Source organism: Malurus melanocephalus, unplaced genomic scaffold (assembly GCF_030028575.1).
Source record: "Malurus melanocephalus ecotype Western Australia unplaced genomic scaffold, MMel_1.1 scaffold_0, whole genome shotgun sequence".
NCBI lineage: Eukaryota > Metazoa > Chordata > Aves > Passeriformes > Maluridae > Malurus > Malurus melanocephalus.
This window is the reverse complement of record NW_026623232.1, coordinates 5844210-5865322: the sequence shown is the minus strand read 5'-3', so window position 1 is coordinate 5865322 and position 21113 is coordinate 5844210. Positions and strand designations below refer to the sequence as shown.

Sequence of the window (21113 nt, the reverse complement as noted above, 5' to 3'; positions counted from 1 at the left end):
TCCTGGTAGACTGGTTCTTTTAACAAGTTGATTGCATCACCAAAAGCCACCACTGCACAGATGAGAGAGTCTAGCCTTGGCCATGCGCCCATCCTGGTTCAGTGGCAAAGTGAAGGCAGCAATTAAAACTAAAGAAGCGATACATGAGACATTGAAAAGGGGAACAAAGCTGTGAAGTGCAGAAAATCGACAAGGGAAATGWAGGACATAAGAGGAAAAGCCGTGGCTGGAAGGACTAAGGACAGTAAAGAAGTTTTATAAATATTTAAGAAACAGAAGAAAAATTATCATTTTCAGGGGGGCTTTTTTCACCCKTAGATGATTAAACTGTTAATAGCAGTGCAGAGTAGACAAAAATCCTCAGTGAGTATTTCTATCTTATTTAGAAAAGAGAGACTTTATACCTGTGTTATATGAAGATGATGCATAGTCTATTGTTTATGCAAAAAGATATTAGCACTATTAGGACAAACTTCACAGAAATCAGCAGAGCTGGATAACTTGGCGTTAAGAGTTCTAAAATTTCTGGCTAAGTGGCATCTAGAGTAGATTAATGATTAAYAACTCAGTATTTTTAAGAAATTCAAGATGACTGGGAAATGATGTACATATTTTCTAGGTCTCATCTGACAATTTCTATGCTAGACTGATGTGAACCAGGGAAAAAATAAAGGAAAATATAATGGTGACATTCAATTAAGACTAATAAGATGGCACTTATAAGACATGTAAATGTGACACTTAGGGACATAGTTTTGGGGTGGACCTGGCAGTATTAGGTTAACAGTTGGAACTGGTGATCTTAAAGGTTTTTTGCAACATAAATGATTCTGTGATTSTACTGCCAGTCAACATGATACTTGGGAAGAGAGGTCTTGTCAAACAAACTTGATTTCATTCTCTGATGAGATTACAAGTTTGGTTGATAAAGTTAACTGCACAAATATAATAGACTTAGGTTTTTATAAGGCACTTGGCTTAGGACCACAGGACATTCTCATTAAAAAATTAGCACTATGCAATATCAATAAAGAACACTTTCAATTGATTAGTAACTGGCTAGATGACAGATCTCACAGTAGCCATCAGTGATGAATCATCCCTGAAGAAGGAGTTTTCTAGTGAAAATCCACAAGGAACAGTAAAAATAACAACTGCTACTCCAAATTTTTATCAGTGGGCTGCAAGGAATTTTTTTTTCTTTTAAATTGCTACTGCTAAGAAGTGCATGGATGGCAAAGAGGAACAGAATGGTGTAAAATGGTGAGTTTAGGCCTTATAGAATCTTGGACCACATCCTTACACTTGAAGTAATATATCCATAGCCAAGGAATGCAATTATGGAACAGGAAGTTTGTCATGTCAACCTGCCAGGTATAAAAAGACCTGGAGTCATAGGATCCAGCTCAGGAAAGACGACTCTTTGGAGGCTGAGCTCAGGCAAACAGACATTAAATATGGTGCCTTTTTTTTTAAACTGAGAGAATGATTAATTATTAGAGTCAGCTACCAAGCAAGGTGTAGATTCCCTTTTTTTTAATCCTTCCAGCTTCTCCCTTGATGCTTTTCTGTAAAGTGGCTTTAGCCAAGCATGGTACTGGTTCCAGGGCTGGGCTGCAAGGGTGAATTCTGCGACCTGCATGATGCAGGTTTGGCAGAGATCTGATATGAGACAATGAGACTCAGGGGATGTAGAGGGAGCCCTTGTCACGCAGTAGATTCAGCAGTTTCCMTTTCAGATGGGACTCCTGAGTTAATATGTGCCTGCCTGGCTTTGGTACAATGCAGCCTGCTGGATTGGGAGCTGTAATCTATATCCACACTGTCTCCCAGTTAAAGGAGTGTGTTCAATGCCTCTGGTCCCAGTTCAGTGTCTCTGGTAAACATCTCCAGGACAGAGCCAGGTAACTACAACCTCAAAACTTTTTGAAACTGGGACCAGGGTTTCCCTGTTTGTGGTATCTGACCAACACTGCTGAGGTGGATGCAAGTGTGGCTGACATCCCTTTTCTGAACTCATGGCACTGGAGTTGGCTTGCTATTGGAAAAGGCCTTCACACCCTTTTTTACTGCCAGAAACCAGCAACCAGTCKGTTCCTGTCTGGTTCCACTCCCTACCACAGAGTCAGAGCACAGCTGAGGCTGTAGCAGCAGGAAGCCTCATTTCTTCCTGCTTTCCAGCTTGGGCCCTGCTCTGTGGAAAGAGAGGAGCTTTGGGAATGTTGCATGATACAGGCAAAGAGACTCAGACAGCAGGTTCTAGTTTCCTCCCAGATCAAATAACAGCATGAGCCTTGAATCCCTGGTTGCAAGACTGGCTGGGCCAGGGCCGTACCTGAGTTGGCGAGGGCCAGAGCTTTGAGCGTGACAAATTCCTCCTTTTCCACCTTGAGCTTCTTATAGCGGCGCACCAGTTGTAGGATGGCCAGGTAGAGCTCCAGCAGCCCTGTCAGACGAGAGTGCTCTTCGTCCATTATGTAGTCTTCAGCGTAGACCAGCTTGTCCTCATACGGCAGGGAGCGATACACAATGCCCAGGATGAGAATTTCCATCCAGGCACTCTGCAGAAGGCTCATCTGGTCCCCAAGGGAGAGGTTGGAGAACCCTAACAGGGCAAAAGACAAGCAAGGTCAAATGGGTGTGCAGCAGAGCCTCTAGAAGACAAGGATCCTTATTTTCCCTAGGATTCCAACCATGCACCCTTGCTACTGACCTGCTGCTTTAAAGAAAAAAAAAACCAAAAAAAAACCCCCAAAAAAACCCAAAAACAAACAAAAAAAACCTCACAAAAATGTCCCTGCTTTTGTAGCAATCACCCACAGCCTCAAACAGGAGTTCTGCTGCTCTGATTGCATTTATGGCAACCCAAGGTTGGTGACAACATCTTTTCAATGACCATTGCTTCTTACATAGCAGCAACTGTTTTGTACCATGTCGCCTTGCTCACTGTAGTGCAGCCCATTTAGTCTGCCCAGCTGAAAAAAGAGCAAAGCACCCCAGACAGCAGCAAAGAGGGCTTCTAATGGGATAGGACAGAATGACACAGGCCTGAATTGCAAATATATTACCATCTCACATTTTAGCAAACATGAGAAAWAATCCTGCCACAACAAAGCACCAAAATGTGTTCAAAAATGAACATATTTGTGAACAGAATCCTCTTCTATTCCTCATCACACTCTGATCTCCATACMAGCAGGTCTGTCTACAGCCCTACCCAGCGATAAAAATATGTTTATGGTGCCATACAAGTACCTAAATCATAGCCAAATCTGGTAGCAATGGAACCAGCACCCACCAGTGAACCAAATATTCTTGACAATACAGAAAGAGCAAGCTCCATCCAGAGACAGCCCCAGAGTCCACTTGAGCAAGTGGAGAGGATGAAACACAGAGGCAATGTCCTCTTCAAGGTGGGAAAAAGAAGTGCATGGGAAGGAAAATTGTCGTTACAYGCTCTATAGCAGGTACCCTTGAAGGCCAGATCATGAAGATCCTGGGAGATGCGCACTCTAACAGTCATTACAAACAGGAATGTCAAGCTTTTGCCCACCATGGAAAGGCAGAAATTGTACTTTTTTGGCATCCCCTTGCTTCTGAAGGTTCCTGGGGCTGTGAGAACATGGGACACCCGGGCACCCTCAGCTGGGAGGGTGATGCTCCACYAGCCTTCCCAGCTGGCTTTCTCTCCAGATGAACTGAAGCCTTGGAGACCACCAAGAGATCTATGAACTTACGAGCCTCTGTGCAGAAGCCTCCCAGCTCCTCTGGCTGCATGCAAGGCTCAGCTGGACTTTTTTATCCCACATCCCTTTCTGCTCACAGCTCTTGACCCCTCGTCGGGGCCTACGTAGCCCGCCACCATGATGATCATTTGATTTCTCTTGTTATCAAGTTGGCAATTAACAAAAGAGCTGATGATTGCTATATTGACTGACTGTGGGATCTCTTTTTCTATCTGCACTATCTCAGCTAGGGAAGGGACGGCAGAAGGGTGGGTTAGTAGTATTTATTTATCTCCACGCCATGTTTTGTGTTTGTGTTGCCAGGGGAAGCAAAGGGTGATAATGGCCTGGCAGCCCTTGGACATCCAATTTCCCTTATCAGGCCACTGAATAGAAAAGAGGCCCCAGGCCACATTAATTAACAGATACCAATCAGCTGTCACGTGCTGTGTGTGCAAGGTCTGAGGGGAGCAGTGGGTGGGAGGGAAGAATCAATAAACCATTGGGGAGGAGTGCCAGAGGGAACAGCTAAAGAGGAGGCCAGGCTACTGCAGAGAGGAGCTGCAAATCCAGCTCCATGGCTGTGAGACTGATTCCTTACAGCACAGCCTGTGCTCCACACAGCCCTGATGGACCCCACCTCTTGCTCAGGCTGGGGGGTGGGTGCCTTTACCTTCTGCCATCCTGCCCTGCATCCAGAATGGTGCTGCTCTGGATTGCAGCCCTTCTGACTCAGTCCAAGTGCAGGCTGCTGCTTAGGATCCTGTCTCCCCAGCTCTGCCTGCTGCAGGGAACTGATGAGATTAGCCCTGAGATGGGGGTGAAGGTGCATAGCCACTGTTCCACTCTTTAGAACCTGAGATCCCTCCTTTGGTCACCCCTCTGCTAGCTCTGACCATGGAGATAAGTCCAGCATTTAGGCTGCTGCCTTAAGTCCATTTTCTAGATCAGCCACGTGGCGTTTCTGCATCTTCATTCCCCATATGGATTACAAAAGGGGTGACACCATTGCCTCACTCACTGCAGTCTGCCAACAAAATTTCTTAAAGATTGAGAAACAGTAAATTCCTCATGTAGTAGACAGGCATGGCTCATACTTTTCTGCTACTGAACAAACTAGAAAAATTCATTTAACCCCAGCAGCAGCTTGTACACCCAGCATCTCTATTAACTGTCATTTCCCAGGGGCTGTTGTGGCAAGTGAGAACAGGAGATGCCGTACTTTACCCTTTGCCAAGAAGAAGAGAAGAGCCAGCTGCAATTGCCCCACCCACCGGGGAAAGCCCCTGGCAGAAGCACTCCCAGGTAGCCAACAACTCCAGCGCCAGCAGGTGAGGGGGAAGAGGGAGTGCTGTGGTGTCAAGCCTGGACTTGAAATGTCTGACAGCATTGGGACCCTTTTCCTGCAGTGTTCACACACGTGGGGTGCAAGGGTTAAAGCACTGTCCCTGAATCACTGCAGTAAAGGGAAGATCATACAACTCTCATAGTTGTAGGAGTTGAGATAAGAGAAGTAAATATTAGTTTCACCTGGCTTTTTGAACCTGGCCAAAATCACAGGCTTGCTCTTATAGGATTATAACACTGAGGATTATAACACTGACGAACCTATAGTTGTGAAATTTTCTGTCATATCACAGCTCCCAGGAATTGCTAGAATCCAACTGTTTTGCATTCTTGAGCTGTTGGTGGCCCAGCATCCAGAAAATGCCCTCAGTGATCTGTTTCTTGCTGCTTTTCTCAAGTCTGACCCTGGAAGATGCCTAATGCACCGCTGCCTCTGCAGCAGTGCATGCACGTTTCCCTCCTTCCCAGGTGCAGCTTGAGAAAAGCGGCTTTATTTGCAATAGCTGATGTGACATTCAGGTTGATTTTCTTAAATTTTACTTTTTTTTATTATTATTTCAGTGGTTTGGCAGTGGGAGCTCCCAGAATTTAAAAAAAAAAGTCACATAATTTGTGGCAAGTGGAGTTCATAATCTGTTAATTTATTATCATTTCTGTCATCCTGGAGGGCCATTAGCAGAGGTAATAAAAGGAGATGTAATTATAGGATCTGAGGCCACTCCAGACACAGCTGCTGTCACTCCACTTGCCATATTTCACTCTGTGCTAGTACTAACGTCTTCCTGATTGAGAACAGCACAACAGCTACCCTGGGAGAGCCTTCATCGTCACCCCTCAAGAGAAGTCTTGTCACCCTGCATCAAAGCAAGAAGAGAAGGTGGATGCTGTTCCAAGACATCTGCATGGGGGAAGGGTGAGTAGTGGGGAGGGGGCCTCATAGAGAAGGGAGCAACTCCACATTGGCTGTGGTTTTTGAGCTCACGGCTAATAGGGCCATGAGCTAATAGAGCTAATAACACTTGCTAAACACGATTAAATGATGATTTATTGTTATCATAGGAGACTGTGTTTAAGTTTTACTGATTTTATTTGCTAATACCATGGGGTAGAAATTTGTGTTGACACCTGGTATTCTTCAGGGTTGGTATGACTTTAACATCACACCTTTCTTTACTAATTCCAGTGTGAATACAAGKCAGGCATATGTGACTTTTGCTCCCTTCTCCATCCTTCTCTGACCAAGAGTTTATCCACACAGAAAACAATGTCATGTTTTGTTCAGAATTCTTGGAAGGCAGAAATTTAGACACCTGGCAGGCTCCTGGCCCTGCCCTGCTCTGCCCCCTTGCTGCATAACTCAGTATGTTTCATACTTGTTGCAGAACAACAGAGTATTTTGTTCCATTATTATGAACTGTCTTTTATTATCTTTCTTTCTCAGTACTGCTCTCTTATGGAAATCCTTGAGCTCTTGCCTGTGCACAGTCCAGTTATAAAATACTGCTGCTGGTCTCAACTGTGCCAGGCTGAGAGTAGTGTGATTGTTACTGTGTTGCAGGGCCTTTAACAGGAGAGGAAAATACACAAAGAAAATTGAGATAATGGGCAGGGATATCCTAAATTCAGAAAGGAGATGAAGAGCCCCTTTCACAGTGCAGGAGCAATATCTACTACTGTTGTGGGACCATTGCAAAGCTGGAAAACTCTATAGTGCTCTGCTCATCCCGCAGCCACAAGGTAGGAAACTACAGCAGGGCACTCTGTATGAACAGAAATAGCCAAGGTTAGAGGGGTGTACAAGAGCACCTCACTGGACAGCCATAGCAGCTAACTGTATTAAAGCCATTCCTGATAACACCCCAGGTATTGGGTTAGTAGAGCAATCCAGGCTGAGTTCCCTAATCACCACTGTAACCCCACTCGTGATGAATCAGGCCCAGATGGATTCCAGCACTAGTGATGGGTATAATCCCTGCAGATATGGCAGATCTCATGTAAGAAGGGCACCACCAAGATTAACCTCTACTCAGAAATACTGTCCTGAAAAGTTTCTTCAGACTTCATAGTCCCATCTCATAATAATCCGTATTCCATATAGCCCAGAAAACCATTAACCCTCAAGTCCCACGAGAAATACTCTCTCTGGAAAAAGAGGAGCAGCTACTAAAAAGCCAAAAGGGAAGCAACAGAAACAAAATACGTGGGAGAACTAACTGCCTGATGACTCACGTTAAGATACTTCATCAAACAATGAAGWACTTGTAGCCAAGAAGGGAAGCAAAAGAACACAGACCCATGCAGTGGAAGCCATAGACAGCATGCAATAAATCTCATGATCCTGTATCAGAGCCTTGTATATTCTCCTGACACAAGGAAAGGGGACAGAAGGCAGGAGATGGCTGAAGTGAGCTGTTTATAGATTTAATGAGCTGTTTATAGTGAATGTCTGAAGCAATCTTTGGAAAGCAGTCTTGTAAATCCCAAGGATATCCCCTAAGTTCCCTGGCTAGCCTTCTCCACACACAAATCCAAGCTATCTGTTTCTGGTGGGGTCAGAAAGCGACTAGAGAGAGGGGAGCATTTTCCCTTCCCAGTCCAAATCTTTGTTCCCAGAACTCCATTGAGGGCCATATCTACTCCTTCAGCCTCGGTCCATCCTACCTGCAGGTGGTGGACACTTGTGGTGTCACTCAATCACACAGACACACGCTGGGTATAGTCAGAGAACCTTCCAAGGTCAGTCACACTGCTAATAAGTTGTCCTCATTATTTGTCAGCAAAGGAGCCTCAAGATTCACTGGCAGTAGCATGTTGTCTATTGCAATGGGATTTGTTCGGTGACAAGTCCATTATGCCAAGCTTTCCTGAGTGTTTTTTGTGACAGTACTTTCCACCCATCATTATAGGGAAAAGTCCTGGTTGAGGCCAAAACTGATAAGCACAGAGATAAATAACAGCTCCCTTTGCTGTTCATGCTTACACCCTTGTAATTCCCCATTTACCTGGGATGTGCTTTGCCCAGCCAATGATCACGACCAGCTCCCTGTCTGCCAGGTCACAGAGGGTTGTCAGGGCTTTGATGTCACTCTCSGGCATGGTTGGATCAGGCATGGCATAAATCTTCTCTGGCTCAGCCACCAGCAAGTGGGAGACGATCTTAGTCACTGCACATTTAAAGGAGAAGTTGTTGTATCTCTCATAACAAAARGTGGACCCTCCTGGGATAAAATGTGACTATAGAGCCGTAAGACCTCAGTTACAGTTTTGGTCACAACAGAAAACCACACGACAGCTGCACAAGCTGCAGTGATCTGCCTATGCCAATCCAGCTCTGCACAGGGATGACAAAAGCAGGAAGCTGCCGTGATGTTGTCAGCCACTGTCTCAGGTAGGTCCAGTGAGGGAAGGAGGTACAAGCAAACAGTTGGTGGAATGTGGAAATGTTTAAAGAATTATGGGTAGTACTGAAGAGAGAAATCAGCATGGGACTGATTCTATTAACATAGCTTGGGTAAAGGAAAAGATCAGAATGTCACTAAATGGATTTACATAATTTCCTAGGAAATGTCTGGTGTTTAACCCTAGGTACAATGAATACAGCACCCCAGCTGTACCTAGGCCTGTCTAATCTACCTCTACTCTCTGACCATCAGAAAATAATTGACTGATACAGGAATCAGAAGTGACAACTGCTATACTATGCCTTCTGGGAATGAAAAGAAATACAGTGGCTGCTCAAAGGACCACAATTCAAGACCAATACGTACATGGCTTTTTAGCTGGGGGAGGGATCTGTAAGCTCAGGTAAGTGCTGCTCTCAGAATCCAGTCTCCTTTTGTATTTCTGACGGCCTCCACGGACTCGGTCCAGACGAACACCTGCAGGTGAAACCAAAAATGTCTTCATGATTCCTTAGTGCCTTACGGAATCTTGACATGCAGATGCTAAAATTTGCTAAGTAAGATGTTCTCCACACTCCAGGGAGCTTCCTTCTCCCAAACACTTGAGATCTCAGCTGARCCCAGCAACCTCAGTACCAGCTAGACTGCCTTCAGCTCTAAGCATGCTGTTCTGAGCTTTACTTTTATTCAAAACATTAATGAAGACAGAAATTAACCCATTCAAACTCTTGATTCACTATCAATCTGATGGACAAATGAAAAGCTTCACACCTCAATGCCCTCTAGATGATCCTGCTTTTAAAAAGTAAGAGTTTAAATGTCAATCAAACCTGCAGTTATAAAAATAAGCTTTTAGATTGTTTTTAAAAATGAGAAATTAAATGTTCTGTAACCTCTCAGTGTTTATATTTGAAAAAAGGTGACTTATAGCAAACAGATAATGAACTATGAATTCAACAAAGATGTTTCAGCCTTGATCAAGTAAGGCAACTGTAATAAAAGTAGAATCCAAATAAATAGAAACAACCTCAACTACAATAGAGCAATGATAGAGATGAAGTAGGGAGACACTGAAGAATTTGTTGCAGCTCTTTCAAAATACAGTGAATCAAATTGGAAATTGCACATTGAAAACTATTCCCAGTGGCTGCGAAGTACCAGTGATTGTCACCATGCAAAAAAACCATAGCAGCATCAATAGACCACAAACAGCAACTAAAWTGTTCTATTAGTACAAAATAGAATCTTAAAAAGAAACTTAAAAAAAAAMCCCCATAGATATTTGTGGAGTTGTCTGTTATTTCTGACCAGCCWTATGGTCTCTGATAATCAGTCTGTGAAACTGGAGTAATTCAGTCTTGATGGGAGAAACAGCTTTGGAAAACAAAAATCTTTCAAGGTAAATGTAGGAGCATTTTATTAGAATAAAATTTTGTATTTACACTGTACGAGTACTTCCTTAGAAACACACAGGAGTTTATCTAGTCTGATCATGGGAACCAATTATGTGATACACTTACTAATCACATTAAGCCATTAATATTTTGCAATTATACCACTACATAAACACAAACAACTAAAAGCAAACACTCCACATCAGTTTTGAAGTGACACTTTTTGAACAACTGAGAAAACCTGCAGTCTACCCTACAAGGAGGCATATYTGTCACACTGCATTTAATACTATGTTTGCTTGCTTTGTTAGGGAAAAGAGAAAGCTTTTACTGTAATGCTCAAACCAGCACCACCTGAAACCGCTACTTGCAACAGYATCTAGATCCTGATACTTTTCATGGCTGGAGCACCAGAACAATTTGACTGACAAATAGTACCAACTGCTGGCCCCCTAAACAGCAAGAATACCAGGCCAACAACACTCAGTCTGGCAGCAATATCTCCCATTGAGCAGGAGAAGCAGGAATGAKCAGGCATGGAGCTCTACAGAGCAAGAGAACTGCTATTGCAGGTAGCTGCTATGGGRAAACAGCAGATATTGAAGCTGGAGATAAAGGCACGAAGCTGATATAGATGAACTCTGGTCATACTGAGTAATTTCTTTCCCATGCCCCATTTTCTATTTCTGACTCTGTATGGAGAATTCACTGACACCCCTAAGCATAAGTACCACCTTTCTCCTCCATTACACGGTATTGTTTCTTTTACCTCCGTTTCCAGTGGCAGGTAGCCTGGGGGCAAGACTTCTTCCCTGGAGCCTAAACACACTCCAGAGAGCAATTTCAAAAAGGACAGCCAGGGAATCCCAGACCTGAGGTTATCTAGGGAGATCCCTGAGGAACAGCACTAATAAAGTACTGGATGAAGCAGGAAATTTTCATTTATATCCATGATTTCTTTCCCTCTATAAATGTGCCCTGGTTTCTTATAAATGAAGACCTCTATTCCATCCTTTGCTGAATGAATGACACCTATAAGCCAGGAAAGAAGGGAGAGACACAAATTACAGAAAATGCCAGTAAACCAACCAACCAGGTATGAAAATTAAAAGGTTTAGGAATACACAGTTGAAAGATTATAGAGGAATCCAGAACGGGCTACAAGACTTCAGGACTGAATCCCAGCTTCCCAGGACCCTCCCAGATAAGGGTCATAGGTGGGTGCATTCCCTCGCACCAGTGGTCAGGGGGAGAGAGGGAGTGAGACACCATTCTTGGCCCAGCAGAAAACAACACACAGCCCTCCAGGATGCTTTCACTGTGCAGTCTGATAAGCAGCAGAGAGGGGAAACCAGGAGAAATGGGGAGAAAACAGGGGAAGGAGCCTGTTTCCTCCTCCCAAGGAGAAGCATGCCATCCTCCAGTGCTTGGCAGAGGGATGGCTGCACAGGTTGCAGCAGTATTAGGGACCCTCAATCAGATTATAAGGACACAAGGGACTTAAGTGCATTAAAAAAAGATAAGAAAGACGCAGAGAGATTTACCCTCCATCCCTCCTTCCCTCACTGAGCAGATAGAGGTCTGTTTGCCCAAGGACTTCAGCTTGTTAATTTTGAACAACTGTTTGTCCTCCTCTTGTTCCCCTTCCTGTGTGACACTCCTTGAGGCAAGTATTTTCATTCAGTGCTTGCAGAGCCACTCTTTTATGCTGTCATCATTGCTCCAGCTGCAGAGCCTGGTGGACAGGCTGAGCCCTACATGGCACATCCAGCTCCAGCTGCTGCGTGCAGTGACCCATGTGTACTAAAAAAACCCAACATTTTAACCCCCAAGTCCCTGACTGTGACACTCCAGACACAAGCATTATGGTAAGATCCTTTTCACAAAGATCTGAAGCCTAAGGGGTCATATCTAGATGGAAGGAAAGGGCTTAGCTTAAAATCATAGCTGTGGTACTTAGGTACTCAGGTTAATGCCTGCTGCTCTACTTGATTTCCTCTGTGGTTAATTTTAAGACAGGCAGGCTGGTTACAGTGCAGGTCTGAGAGGGACACTAAAGGACAGACATTAAAATGGAGTGGGGAGGTGTGGTGGGTGAGCTCAGAGAAGCAGCGTGAAGGAAAACACTGAGCAGAGAAGAAATGGAGGGGGATGTAAACTGGGACATGAATGGAGGTGAGACAGTGTAAGGAGAAGGGAAAGGAAAGCAAGACTGAGTGGCAGATACGGTGTGATCACAAGGCAGGTTTACACTGCCTGTGCAGCCACCTGAGCATTAACTGCAAGGTGCAGCAGCCACATATGAGATACAGCTGGTCCATGATGAAGACTTACACAGGATTTGGCACTGCAGCCTCACAACAAGACAGCAGCAAAAGAAASCTGGGAAGGTCCTGCTCCAGCTCCTGCACAAACCCTATTCTCACATGAACCACAACTGGCTAGTTCAAAGGAGAGAAGGCACTCATCCTACAAAAATGTCACTACCAGGCACTCCTGGACCTCCCTTTGGGTCAGCAAGGAGGTGAGATGCAACACTATAGGGCAAAGTTGGGAAAGTATCACCCCTTGATAACTTACCTTGCTGGCAGTTCCTTCAAAGGAAGGCCATCTCTTCTGGAAACATCCCCTCTCCCCTCACTGCCCTGTATTGCAAGACAGTGCTGCTGTTCRTTGAATTTTGTTACCTTTTGAGAGACCCTGCATAAGAGTCCGGGCACCTCATCTGACCTAGCCATGGAGCTGATCCTGGTGTTTGCCGCAGGGGTTGAATTCCAGCTCCCCAGCAGCTTATTGTCAGCTCCCCTGCCTGCCCAAGYCCCTCTGACCTTGCAGGGAGAAGGTCAGGGCCAGGAGTTGTGCAGGACTTCTCAGCTCAGCATCCTGCCTGGGATGGGATGTCAGTTTTCTAAGTGTCCTGTGGGTGCCACTCGTGTTCCAAGCACTCTTGCAGAGAGGTCTGTGCCAGCACCAAGCCTCTGCAGTGGGAGAGCTGATCTGCTGATCGTTCAAGCTCCCTGCATTTCTCTGACATGCCCCTTGGAGAGACGTCTGCCCGACAACTTTGGGATCAGATGTCCCCTTACTGACTTGATAACATCAGGCCTTGGGGKTTTTTTCTTAATGGAAGTAAAATAATTCCAGCTTTTTTTAAAAGCTGGACCGAGGCCGAGACTGTCGGAAGTAAAAATAGCCGAGTATGCAGAGGCGACAGCACACAAGAGTCAGGTTTAGTTTCTCTTTTATTTTCTGGGGACTAAAAATATTCTTAAAAGCTCTGTGAAGCTAAGCCCTGGCCTGTGGGAAATGCAGTTGAGGCCCAATATCAGCTGTCGTGTCAAATTACCAGCCTCACCTCACTTTCTATCAAGTCCTATCACATGCCCATGGATTGATAGGAACAGAAAGATCTATGTTGCCAAAAGAGCTAACAGAGGAGCCAAGCTGCAGGGTTTGCATGGTATAGTATGTGTCCAGTCCATTAAGGACACAACCAAAGGAAACAGGGCAAAAGGCTGCTTTTGCTGAGCTTCCCTGATACACTAGCCAGGGCCAGTGTCCACTGCCCACCTAATCCTTGAGCTGCAGTTTCCACACCAACATAGCCTGCTCGCTCCCCCAGAGTTTGAGCTGAGGTGGTGCTCTGTAGCCAACAGAGATGSACCTGTCCCCAGGAGCTGAAGTCTAAAGTACATGGACTGGCCCTAGCCAAGGAAGCTGGAATGTACAGGCTAAGAGAAGAGAAGAAAGGAAGGGAGAAGGATTGTATCCAAGGAGAGAGGTCTACTTGTGATGGAGACSTTCAGAGGCAAAGGAGTTAGACCCATCAACACAGCATGCTCTGCTTTGGTCAGCCTCTCACAGCAGCTCTTCTCCAGCCCTGAAGAGTCTCCTCAAGTCCTCACCTAGCAGTGGCTTTTCTAATGCTAAGCACTGCTGCCCACTTCTTATTTAATTCTTAAATTGCAACAGCTATGCCAGGAAATTCTGAGTAAAGACCTTCTCAGGATACCCTGCAGGCCAAGGGCTGGCACAGTCTACAAAGGTGAGTCAGGGGAAGGGACTGAGAATCTTGGCAGAACTGAGTCACTGGTGCACACACCAAAGGCACATGCCTTAACTTGCTATAGAGCAATGGAGCAAATATTCAGTCCCATCCCATTCTTGCTTACCTTGAAGAATATTACCTGCTGTGTTGTCAGAAATGCCTAAAAACTYCTAGGACAATGTTGGACAAAAAGAAGAAGCAAATTTATTTACTTCTTCTTTTTTTGTATGTGTTATAAGAGCACTAAGCACAATTTTTGGTGACWAAATACACCAAGTAGTTATTATAAACCTGTTTAGAGGTGATGCCTCTCTGAACGTACCTAGACGTATACCAGTGGAGCCTGGACTTCATGTTTGAAAGAAAGGAGATTTAGTTAGGCATAGTAAGAACCATGAAATTCAAAATGATTGAGAGGAACAAAATTAAACAGATTCAAAATCCATTAGGTAAGGGAGAAGGTGTAGGGATGATCCTGGATGTGCCAGTCTCATGTCCAGAAAAGAGATACCAAGTGCCCTCATCCCAACGAGTGCACTTTGTGGACARTCCATCTGCCAGAAGCCTCCTCTTTGGAGAATTACCATCAACCTGCCAAAGGCAGCGCAGTCTCTCTGTCACACCTCAGCTCCAGACACATTGCAAATGCTCAATTTATGCCTTGGAAAATAGTTGAGCATGGAAGATACAGTCATCAAGATACCTCTCACTGCTCCTGGAGATCCTGTTTCAAAGGACAGAGGGTTGCCTGTTTTGAAATACAGGGGTATTTTCAAGAAAGAAAATTWTTTTTTTTCTTTCTCTTTTTTCACTTGGATACCTCCAATAGTGATATTTCTGGCAGYGGCTGGAGGCAGAATACTCTATAAATACAAAGCCATTAAATTGCACACAGCAGCAACCTGATCGGGGCTACCTTTTAATTTCCTGACATGAGCTGGCCACTAACCCAATTACCCAKGGTCCCCGGAGGAGCCCTCATCTTTCCCAGGAAGCGCAAAGCCAGAACCCAAGCATATTGCAGGGATGTCAGCTGAGCTTTCACTGAAATCAAATATCTTTTTGAGAACACATGATCTGGGAGTGGGGCAGGAGGGAAAGGCTGCTGGAAACACTTTGCTCCATTGAGAGATTCTTTCACTTGAAAACAGAAAGTAAACACCCTCCATTTGGTTACGTTCTGAAAAGGAGCTCTGCTGTTGATTCAGTTATCTGGATTTTAGTAGAGGATGAAGGCAAAGTTGTTAGTGGAAGTAGTTTGAAATCACCAATGCTTGGAATCCCTTCGTCAGATACTAGATGACTGCATCAAATTTACAACATCACAGAGACAAGTCTGTCCAGGATGACAGATTTGATTCCTTGCAAAAAATTTACAACATCAGCCACTGGTAAAGGAAACTGAAGAGTTAGGAATAAACACCAGGGCAATTCCACTGAGTACAGGGTTTTCTAATCAGCCAGGGTCTTGAAGAGGAGATGGATTTAAGAGATAGCTGCTCCTGAAATTTGGAGATTACAGTCTCACCATCTCGGAAGTGGGGACCACCTCCAGCATTCAGAGATGCAGGTACCTAGGTAACACAAGGGTTACCAGGTTATTGCAAGGTTCTGGAAGACAGGGTATTCCTAAAGACCCGGGGAGAGGAGAGAAAGAGGGAATTAACAGGAAAATGAGCTGAATGAACTTTGGGCTCTCTTCTGCAGACTTTTATTTCTTGTTTCAGTCTTTGCCCCTYTCTTGGAAGCCAATCAGTGATGTCTGTAAGAAATTGGGCAGATTCCGCTCATACATCTCAGAAAGTTGCTCTTAGGACTCAGTCATGAACAAGACTCTGAGGAGACAAGTCTCAGCACTGACGGGGTGCAGAAGTCAACAGAACTTTAGCAACATAGTATTTAGAAGGAAATTCCTTTAAGAAGGAAAACAAGACTCAAAGGCTGGTGGAATAATCAATGACATTTCACTGCCTGAATGAGATTTTTTTTACAGGTATTTTCTTTGCAGTATGATTTTCCACTGTGTGATGCAACATGATTGCATGTGCATGCACTTCATGAAGGCATTTAGTGACCCATCTTTGCTTCCTTTTCAGAACCGTTCATGCTCCATTTAGGTCTCTGCAGTGTGCCAGCACAGAACAGGGAACAGCACAGCTTTAGAAATACTACAATCCTTTGAATAAAAGGTTCTAAGGACTTCCACAACAGTAAAGGACCAAATACCCAGACAACAGGCAGTCTACTCTATTTGGTATGGTATGGTTTGATATATCTGATATTGCCTCTCCTCCACTTGCCTATCTGTCATTTCCAGTGAAAGATGAGTCCTTGATGTCTCATTGCACCTCACCTGTTATCCCCATCCCTCTTCTGATGGTCTCAGAACATTTCCCTTTCATGAGCTGTACTGCATTAAGTAACAAGATTTTGGTAGCAGGGGACTGCAGGGGTGGCGTCTGTGAGAAGACACCAGAAACTGCCCCTATGTTGCTCCAGACAGCTCTAAACCAGACCCACCACTGCCCAAAGCTCAGCTCATCAGCACCGCTGGTGGTGGTGCCTCTGTGATAACACACTCAAGAAAGGGGCAAAGCAGCTGAGAGAGGCATGAGAAAATACAAGGGAAACAGCCCTACAGATACCGAGGTCAGAGAAGAGGAGGTGCCCCAGGTGCCTGAGGATGTTCCCCTGCAGTCCATGGTGAACACCATGGTGAAGCAAATTGTCCCCATGCACACCATGGAGGACTACAGAAGAACTTACAGCCTCTGGAAAGTCTAYGCTGGAGCAAGCTCCTGGTAGGAACTGCAGCCAAGGAGATGAGGCCTTGAAGAAGCAGGTTTTCTGGCAGGAGCAGTAAGTAGCCTGTGGGGGACCTATTCTGGAGCAGTTTGTTCCTGAAGGACTGTATGCCACGGAAAGGACACACACAGGAGTTTAAGAAGGACTAATATTGATTCCATAATAGGGGCCCCACACTGGAGKGGGAAAACAATGTGAGGAGGAAAAGAGCCGCAGAGATGAAGCATTATACACTGACCACAAACCCCCAATCCCTATTCACCWACGCTCCTCAAGGTGAAAGAGGTAGATGTCATAAGTAAGTTGAGTCTCGGAAGAAGCAGAAGTGGAAGTGGAAGGAAAGTGCTCTTGGTTTTGTTTTTAATTTACCAATATCCTACTCTCTTCTATTGCCTATTGTTAACTGGCAATAAATAAAATTTTTTCTTAAGTTAAGTTTTGCCAGTGACAGTAATTGCTGAATGATTTCCCTGTCGCGATCTCAACCCACAAGCTTTTTCTATGTATTTTTTCCCTCTCTCCTGCTGAGGATGGAGAGTGAGAGAGCAACKTGGTGGGCACCCAGAGGACAGCCAAGGTCAACACATCAAACTGACATATAGAGGAGGACTGGCACCACTGTCCTTGTGACGATGCCATCTGCAAGGTGACACACAGGACTGCGACTTTAGAGAGGCAGCAGAGGTGTGGAGGCCAACCAATGTCCAAAATAAAACCTCTGAGCCCACATATACAAACCGTATGTCATCTGAAATTACATCTGCCTCTTGAAGACAAACAAATTGCTGTAGATCAAAAAGGCTATGGGTAGTTAGAGYGTGAATGGCAAAGGTATATTCTTCCTAAAACTGACAAGGTATATTGAGTTGTTAAAGGAGACCTGCCAAACTGAAATTTCTCTATCGTTCCAGAAAGCCAGGAAGATCTGAATCTAGATCTACTCTGTAGAGCCTGGAGTTAAAGAACTACACTTGGTCATTGTAGGCACAAGGCAGTGATGGGAGCAAAAAGAGGCACCGGGRTGGATGAACCCAGGGATTCCCAGCTCCGAACAATGCCTCTCCTCTTCAAGTTGCAGGGCACACTTTCCTTCACTGGCCATCCCCCCATGCCAGACACGTATGCAGATATCATCTGCCCCATTTGGGGTGAGCAGTATGCCAGGTTGCTCAGGTTTCCTTGATTTTTGCAGAGCAGAGGGCCATGCAGTTCTACTGGCCAAAGCTGTGAAGATGCCCATCTCTCACTGCTGCGGGCTGGGGGTTCAGCAAGGCAAAGAGCAGCAGAGCACAGGTTTTCTGGGGACAGCGTCTCTCTACATGAACACTGCTGGAATGTTGGACTTCAGATTCAGCAGGTTCCTGGATGAGCCTGCTAGGGCTAATTAATGCTCCCTGGGGGCATACTCCAGATGGAAGGGGAAAGTGAGAGACAGGCAGCCAGACAGGCCAACACTTCAGACATCTGAGCCAGTTGGGCTCCGTAGGCAGAGCTTTCCGCTTGCCCCTTTCCCCAGTGAGTCTTGCCTGCCCTGCCGCGTCACGCCAGGAGAACCTGAGACAGCAAAGCTCTGGTGTCCGTTCAGTTCCCTTATTGCAATACATTGATCAGAGCTCTCTTAAAGAAAGTGGCCTGGATATGTGAGACACCTATTGATTGCTCCATTGGCTCTCTTCCTGCCCTGATCCTCATTCACTCGGCATTGCCTGAATAACCCTCACTTCTGTGTTAGGGTCAGTCTCCCTGGATCTTAAAGGGCTACATTCAGAGCTTTTTGGCTAGCTGCAGCCTATGCAGGGAGGAGAGATGTCTGGTGGCCCTTACATGCAGTTCCCAAGGGRTGTGTCTAAGTCTTTCCTGCAGCATCAAGCTGAGCATTTCAAGCATAAGACAGACCTTGAAGTCTTGGTTATTTGTTTTTTCCATCTCTGAATATTGATACTTTCTGTTTGAAGAGCAGGCCACATGCCCAGCAGGCAGGAGGTGGTATGTACATCATGCATGGCAACAATAACCAGGAAAATGAGAAGAAACCATGAAGCCCTTAATTCRTTACTAATGGAATATCATACTCTTCTTGAGTAAAAGAAGTTTCTTTACCCAGAAACATCCAAACTGAGTTACAAACCCAGTGTCTTCCCCAAGGACATCAAGGAGAAACCTGTGAAGATAACGGATTTCTACATCTTGCCTTTAACCAAACAGCTGTTTTTCTCCAAACCTGTGATATTTAAGCAGGACAAAGAACATGGCTTAGCAACCTTCTGCCATGCATGAACCCAGGAATGAAGAGAGAGATACACCAAGGCAAAGCAGGAAGTGGAACTACTGAAAGGAAAAATAATCACAGCCCAAATATCAAGAGACATCTTGTCCTAATGAGAGTTTGGAGACTGCAGAATAGGCTCTTTGGGGAAATGAAAACATCAGGGATTTGAAAAAACAGTTAAACTAYTAGACGGGTACAATTGGGAACCCTCGTGCCTTGGCAGAGAAAAGGGATGGGTAAGCTAATAGGATGACAGATCAGAGATGGAAAAGACCAATGAACCTTTTCTAATCTGAAATCCCTTGTCAATTCTGCATTTTGAGCAAGTCAAACAATTATGGATTTGTTCTTTCTAGAAACTCCTGGCTCTGTGGAGACCAAATAGTGTAAAACCATTTTTCTCCCTTCTTGGATCTGGCTTTTAAAGATGTGCATTGATTGAATTCTGTATACTAGTACTTTGTGCTTCCACCAAACTTCACATGCAGTTAACTAATCGGTCCTCACAATCCTTTTGCAAAGCAATGCAGTATGATCTTTATTTCTCAATTTGGGAAACTGAGCAAAGAAAGAAAGAAAAAAGCCTGTCCAACATCACCTGACCATTTCTAACTCCTGTTAGGACACAGGAGCTCTATTTGCAGATTGCCAGGGTAGTCTCCTCTGCTTCTCTTGATATTATCATGTGCTCTTGCACCCCACTGCTATCAATAAATCTTTATGCTGTATATTCCACAGCTCTAAATATTATGGGCAGGATCACAGATACACTAACATCAATAGCAAACCACCCTTCCTCAGTGATTTTAATGATGCCTGATCAATCCCTATATGAATAACTAAATACACTTCAGCACAAAAGCAGCCATAGAGTCAAATTTCAGTTTGCCTTGAGTAGTATCCCACAGGGTTCAGGAGTTCAGGGGCAGCATAGTGTGAGTGAATTCACACCACTTTCCAGCCTAACTCCGGTCTGGAAGGAGTTAACTGTGTTCACAGAACTTGGAGGCTAAGACACAAAACCCTTCACAGGACCCCGCTCTGAACAGTGTTGAACTCCCAGAACTGGAAGCAGAAGATGCTGTGACCGCACAGTCAGCACACCAGCCCAGCTCCTGTGACTCTGCTCTTGCAGCTGCCAGCTCCAAGAGGCACAACTGCTTGGATGCAGGGCAGCACAGACAGTGGCAGCCAGCAAGCCTGAACCCATGCTGATGTTCTGCAGAATGATTTCAGCCACTACATGCTTTTAAAGCTGTTTTATGGGATTCATATGAACAGGCTGCAGTGCATTAACAACCTGCAGTCCCATTAAAGCCAGTGTCACTAGTGTATATTGGCTTTAGTGGGTSAGGGGATACATCCCTTCCCTGAACTACCACATGAAGAGAAGCAGGTTTCCAGTGGCCTCTCTCTAACTACAAAGTAGGTGCCTCCATCCCAGTGGGAGATCAAGATCCTCTTAGTCCACCACCTCTACACCTAGGTCAGGAAGGGTCAAGCCAGAGAAGTCTGCATCTCCCCTTGGTAACTGGTGTGCTCTAGAAGGAAGATATTTAACTACAAAAGCTACACATCCATCAAAGAACAAAACGGGTTTAATGTCTTATCTACATTCTTAACAACACTGGCTGCTATCAATCTGCCTCTCAAGAAAGGGGAGAACTGTAGTGAGAAGCAATACGAACACAAGTGACATTGTACAATTTATCACCAGCTACTGTGATGTTATGACCTGGAAGAAAAATGCTGGTATCTTGGTATCTTACCAGTGTAAGSTGGTATCTTGGCTCCAGCATACAGGACTTGTGCAGAGCACAGCCAGCAGCTGCTCCTTGCGGTTAAGCTGAGAGGACCTTGCTGTGCTGGTATGATGGTGCAGAGGGTTATATGCAATGCTTCTCCTTCCTTTTTCCTCCTCCCCTCACTGCCTTTCCCAGAGGGACCCAAGGGAAACAAAGCTTTAAAGTAAATCCATAAGAATGTGTTTAATTGCCACTGAATTCCCTGTGGTTCATCTTGAATGGACAAGGATTGAGAAAGGGGGTGTGGGAGGAAAAACAGCACAGGAGAGAAGCTGAACACTGCTCCAAGAGCGCTGAACAGATCGATAGGCTGAGCACA

The 21113-nt window shown here is 45.0% G+C and overlaps 1 protein-coding gene across 3 annotated transcripts in view; it reads right to left on the bottom strand.

Moving 5' to 3' along the window:
* ESRRB (estrogen related receptor beta) overlaps nt 1-21113 on the bottom strand; it is a 134019-nt gene that overhangs the window by 9998 nt on the left and 102908 nt on the right. For all 3 annotated transcript variants that reach the window (XM_057377343.1, XM_057377179.1, XM_057377260.1), the window contains 3 exons: nt 8840-8950; nt 8075-8236; nt 2336-2605 (listed from right to left, as the gene is read on the bottom strand). In XM_057377343.1, the coding sequence (XP_057233326.1) occupies nt 2336-2605; nt 8075-8236; nt 8840-8950 (543 nt within the window). The remainder of the gene's footprint in view (nt 1-2335; nt 2606-8074; nt 8237-8839; nt 8951-21113) is intronic.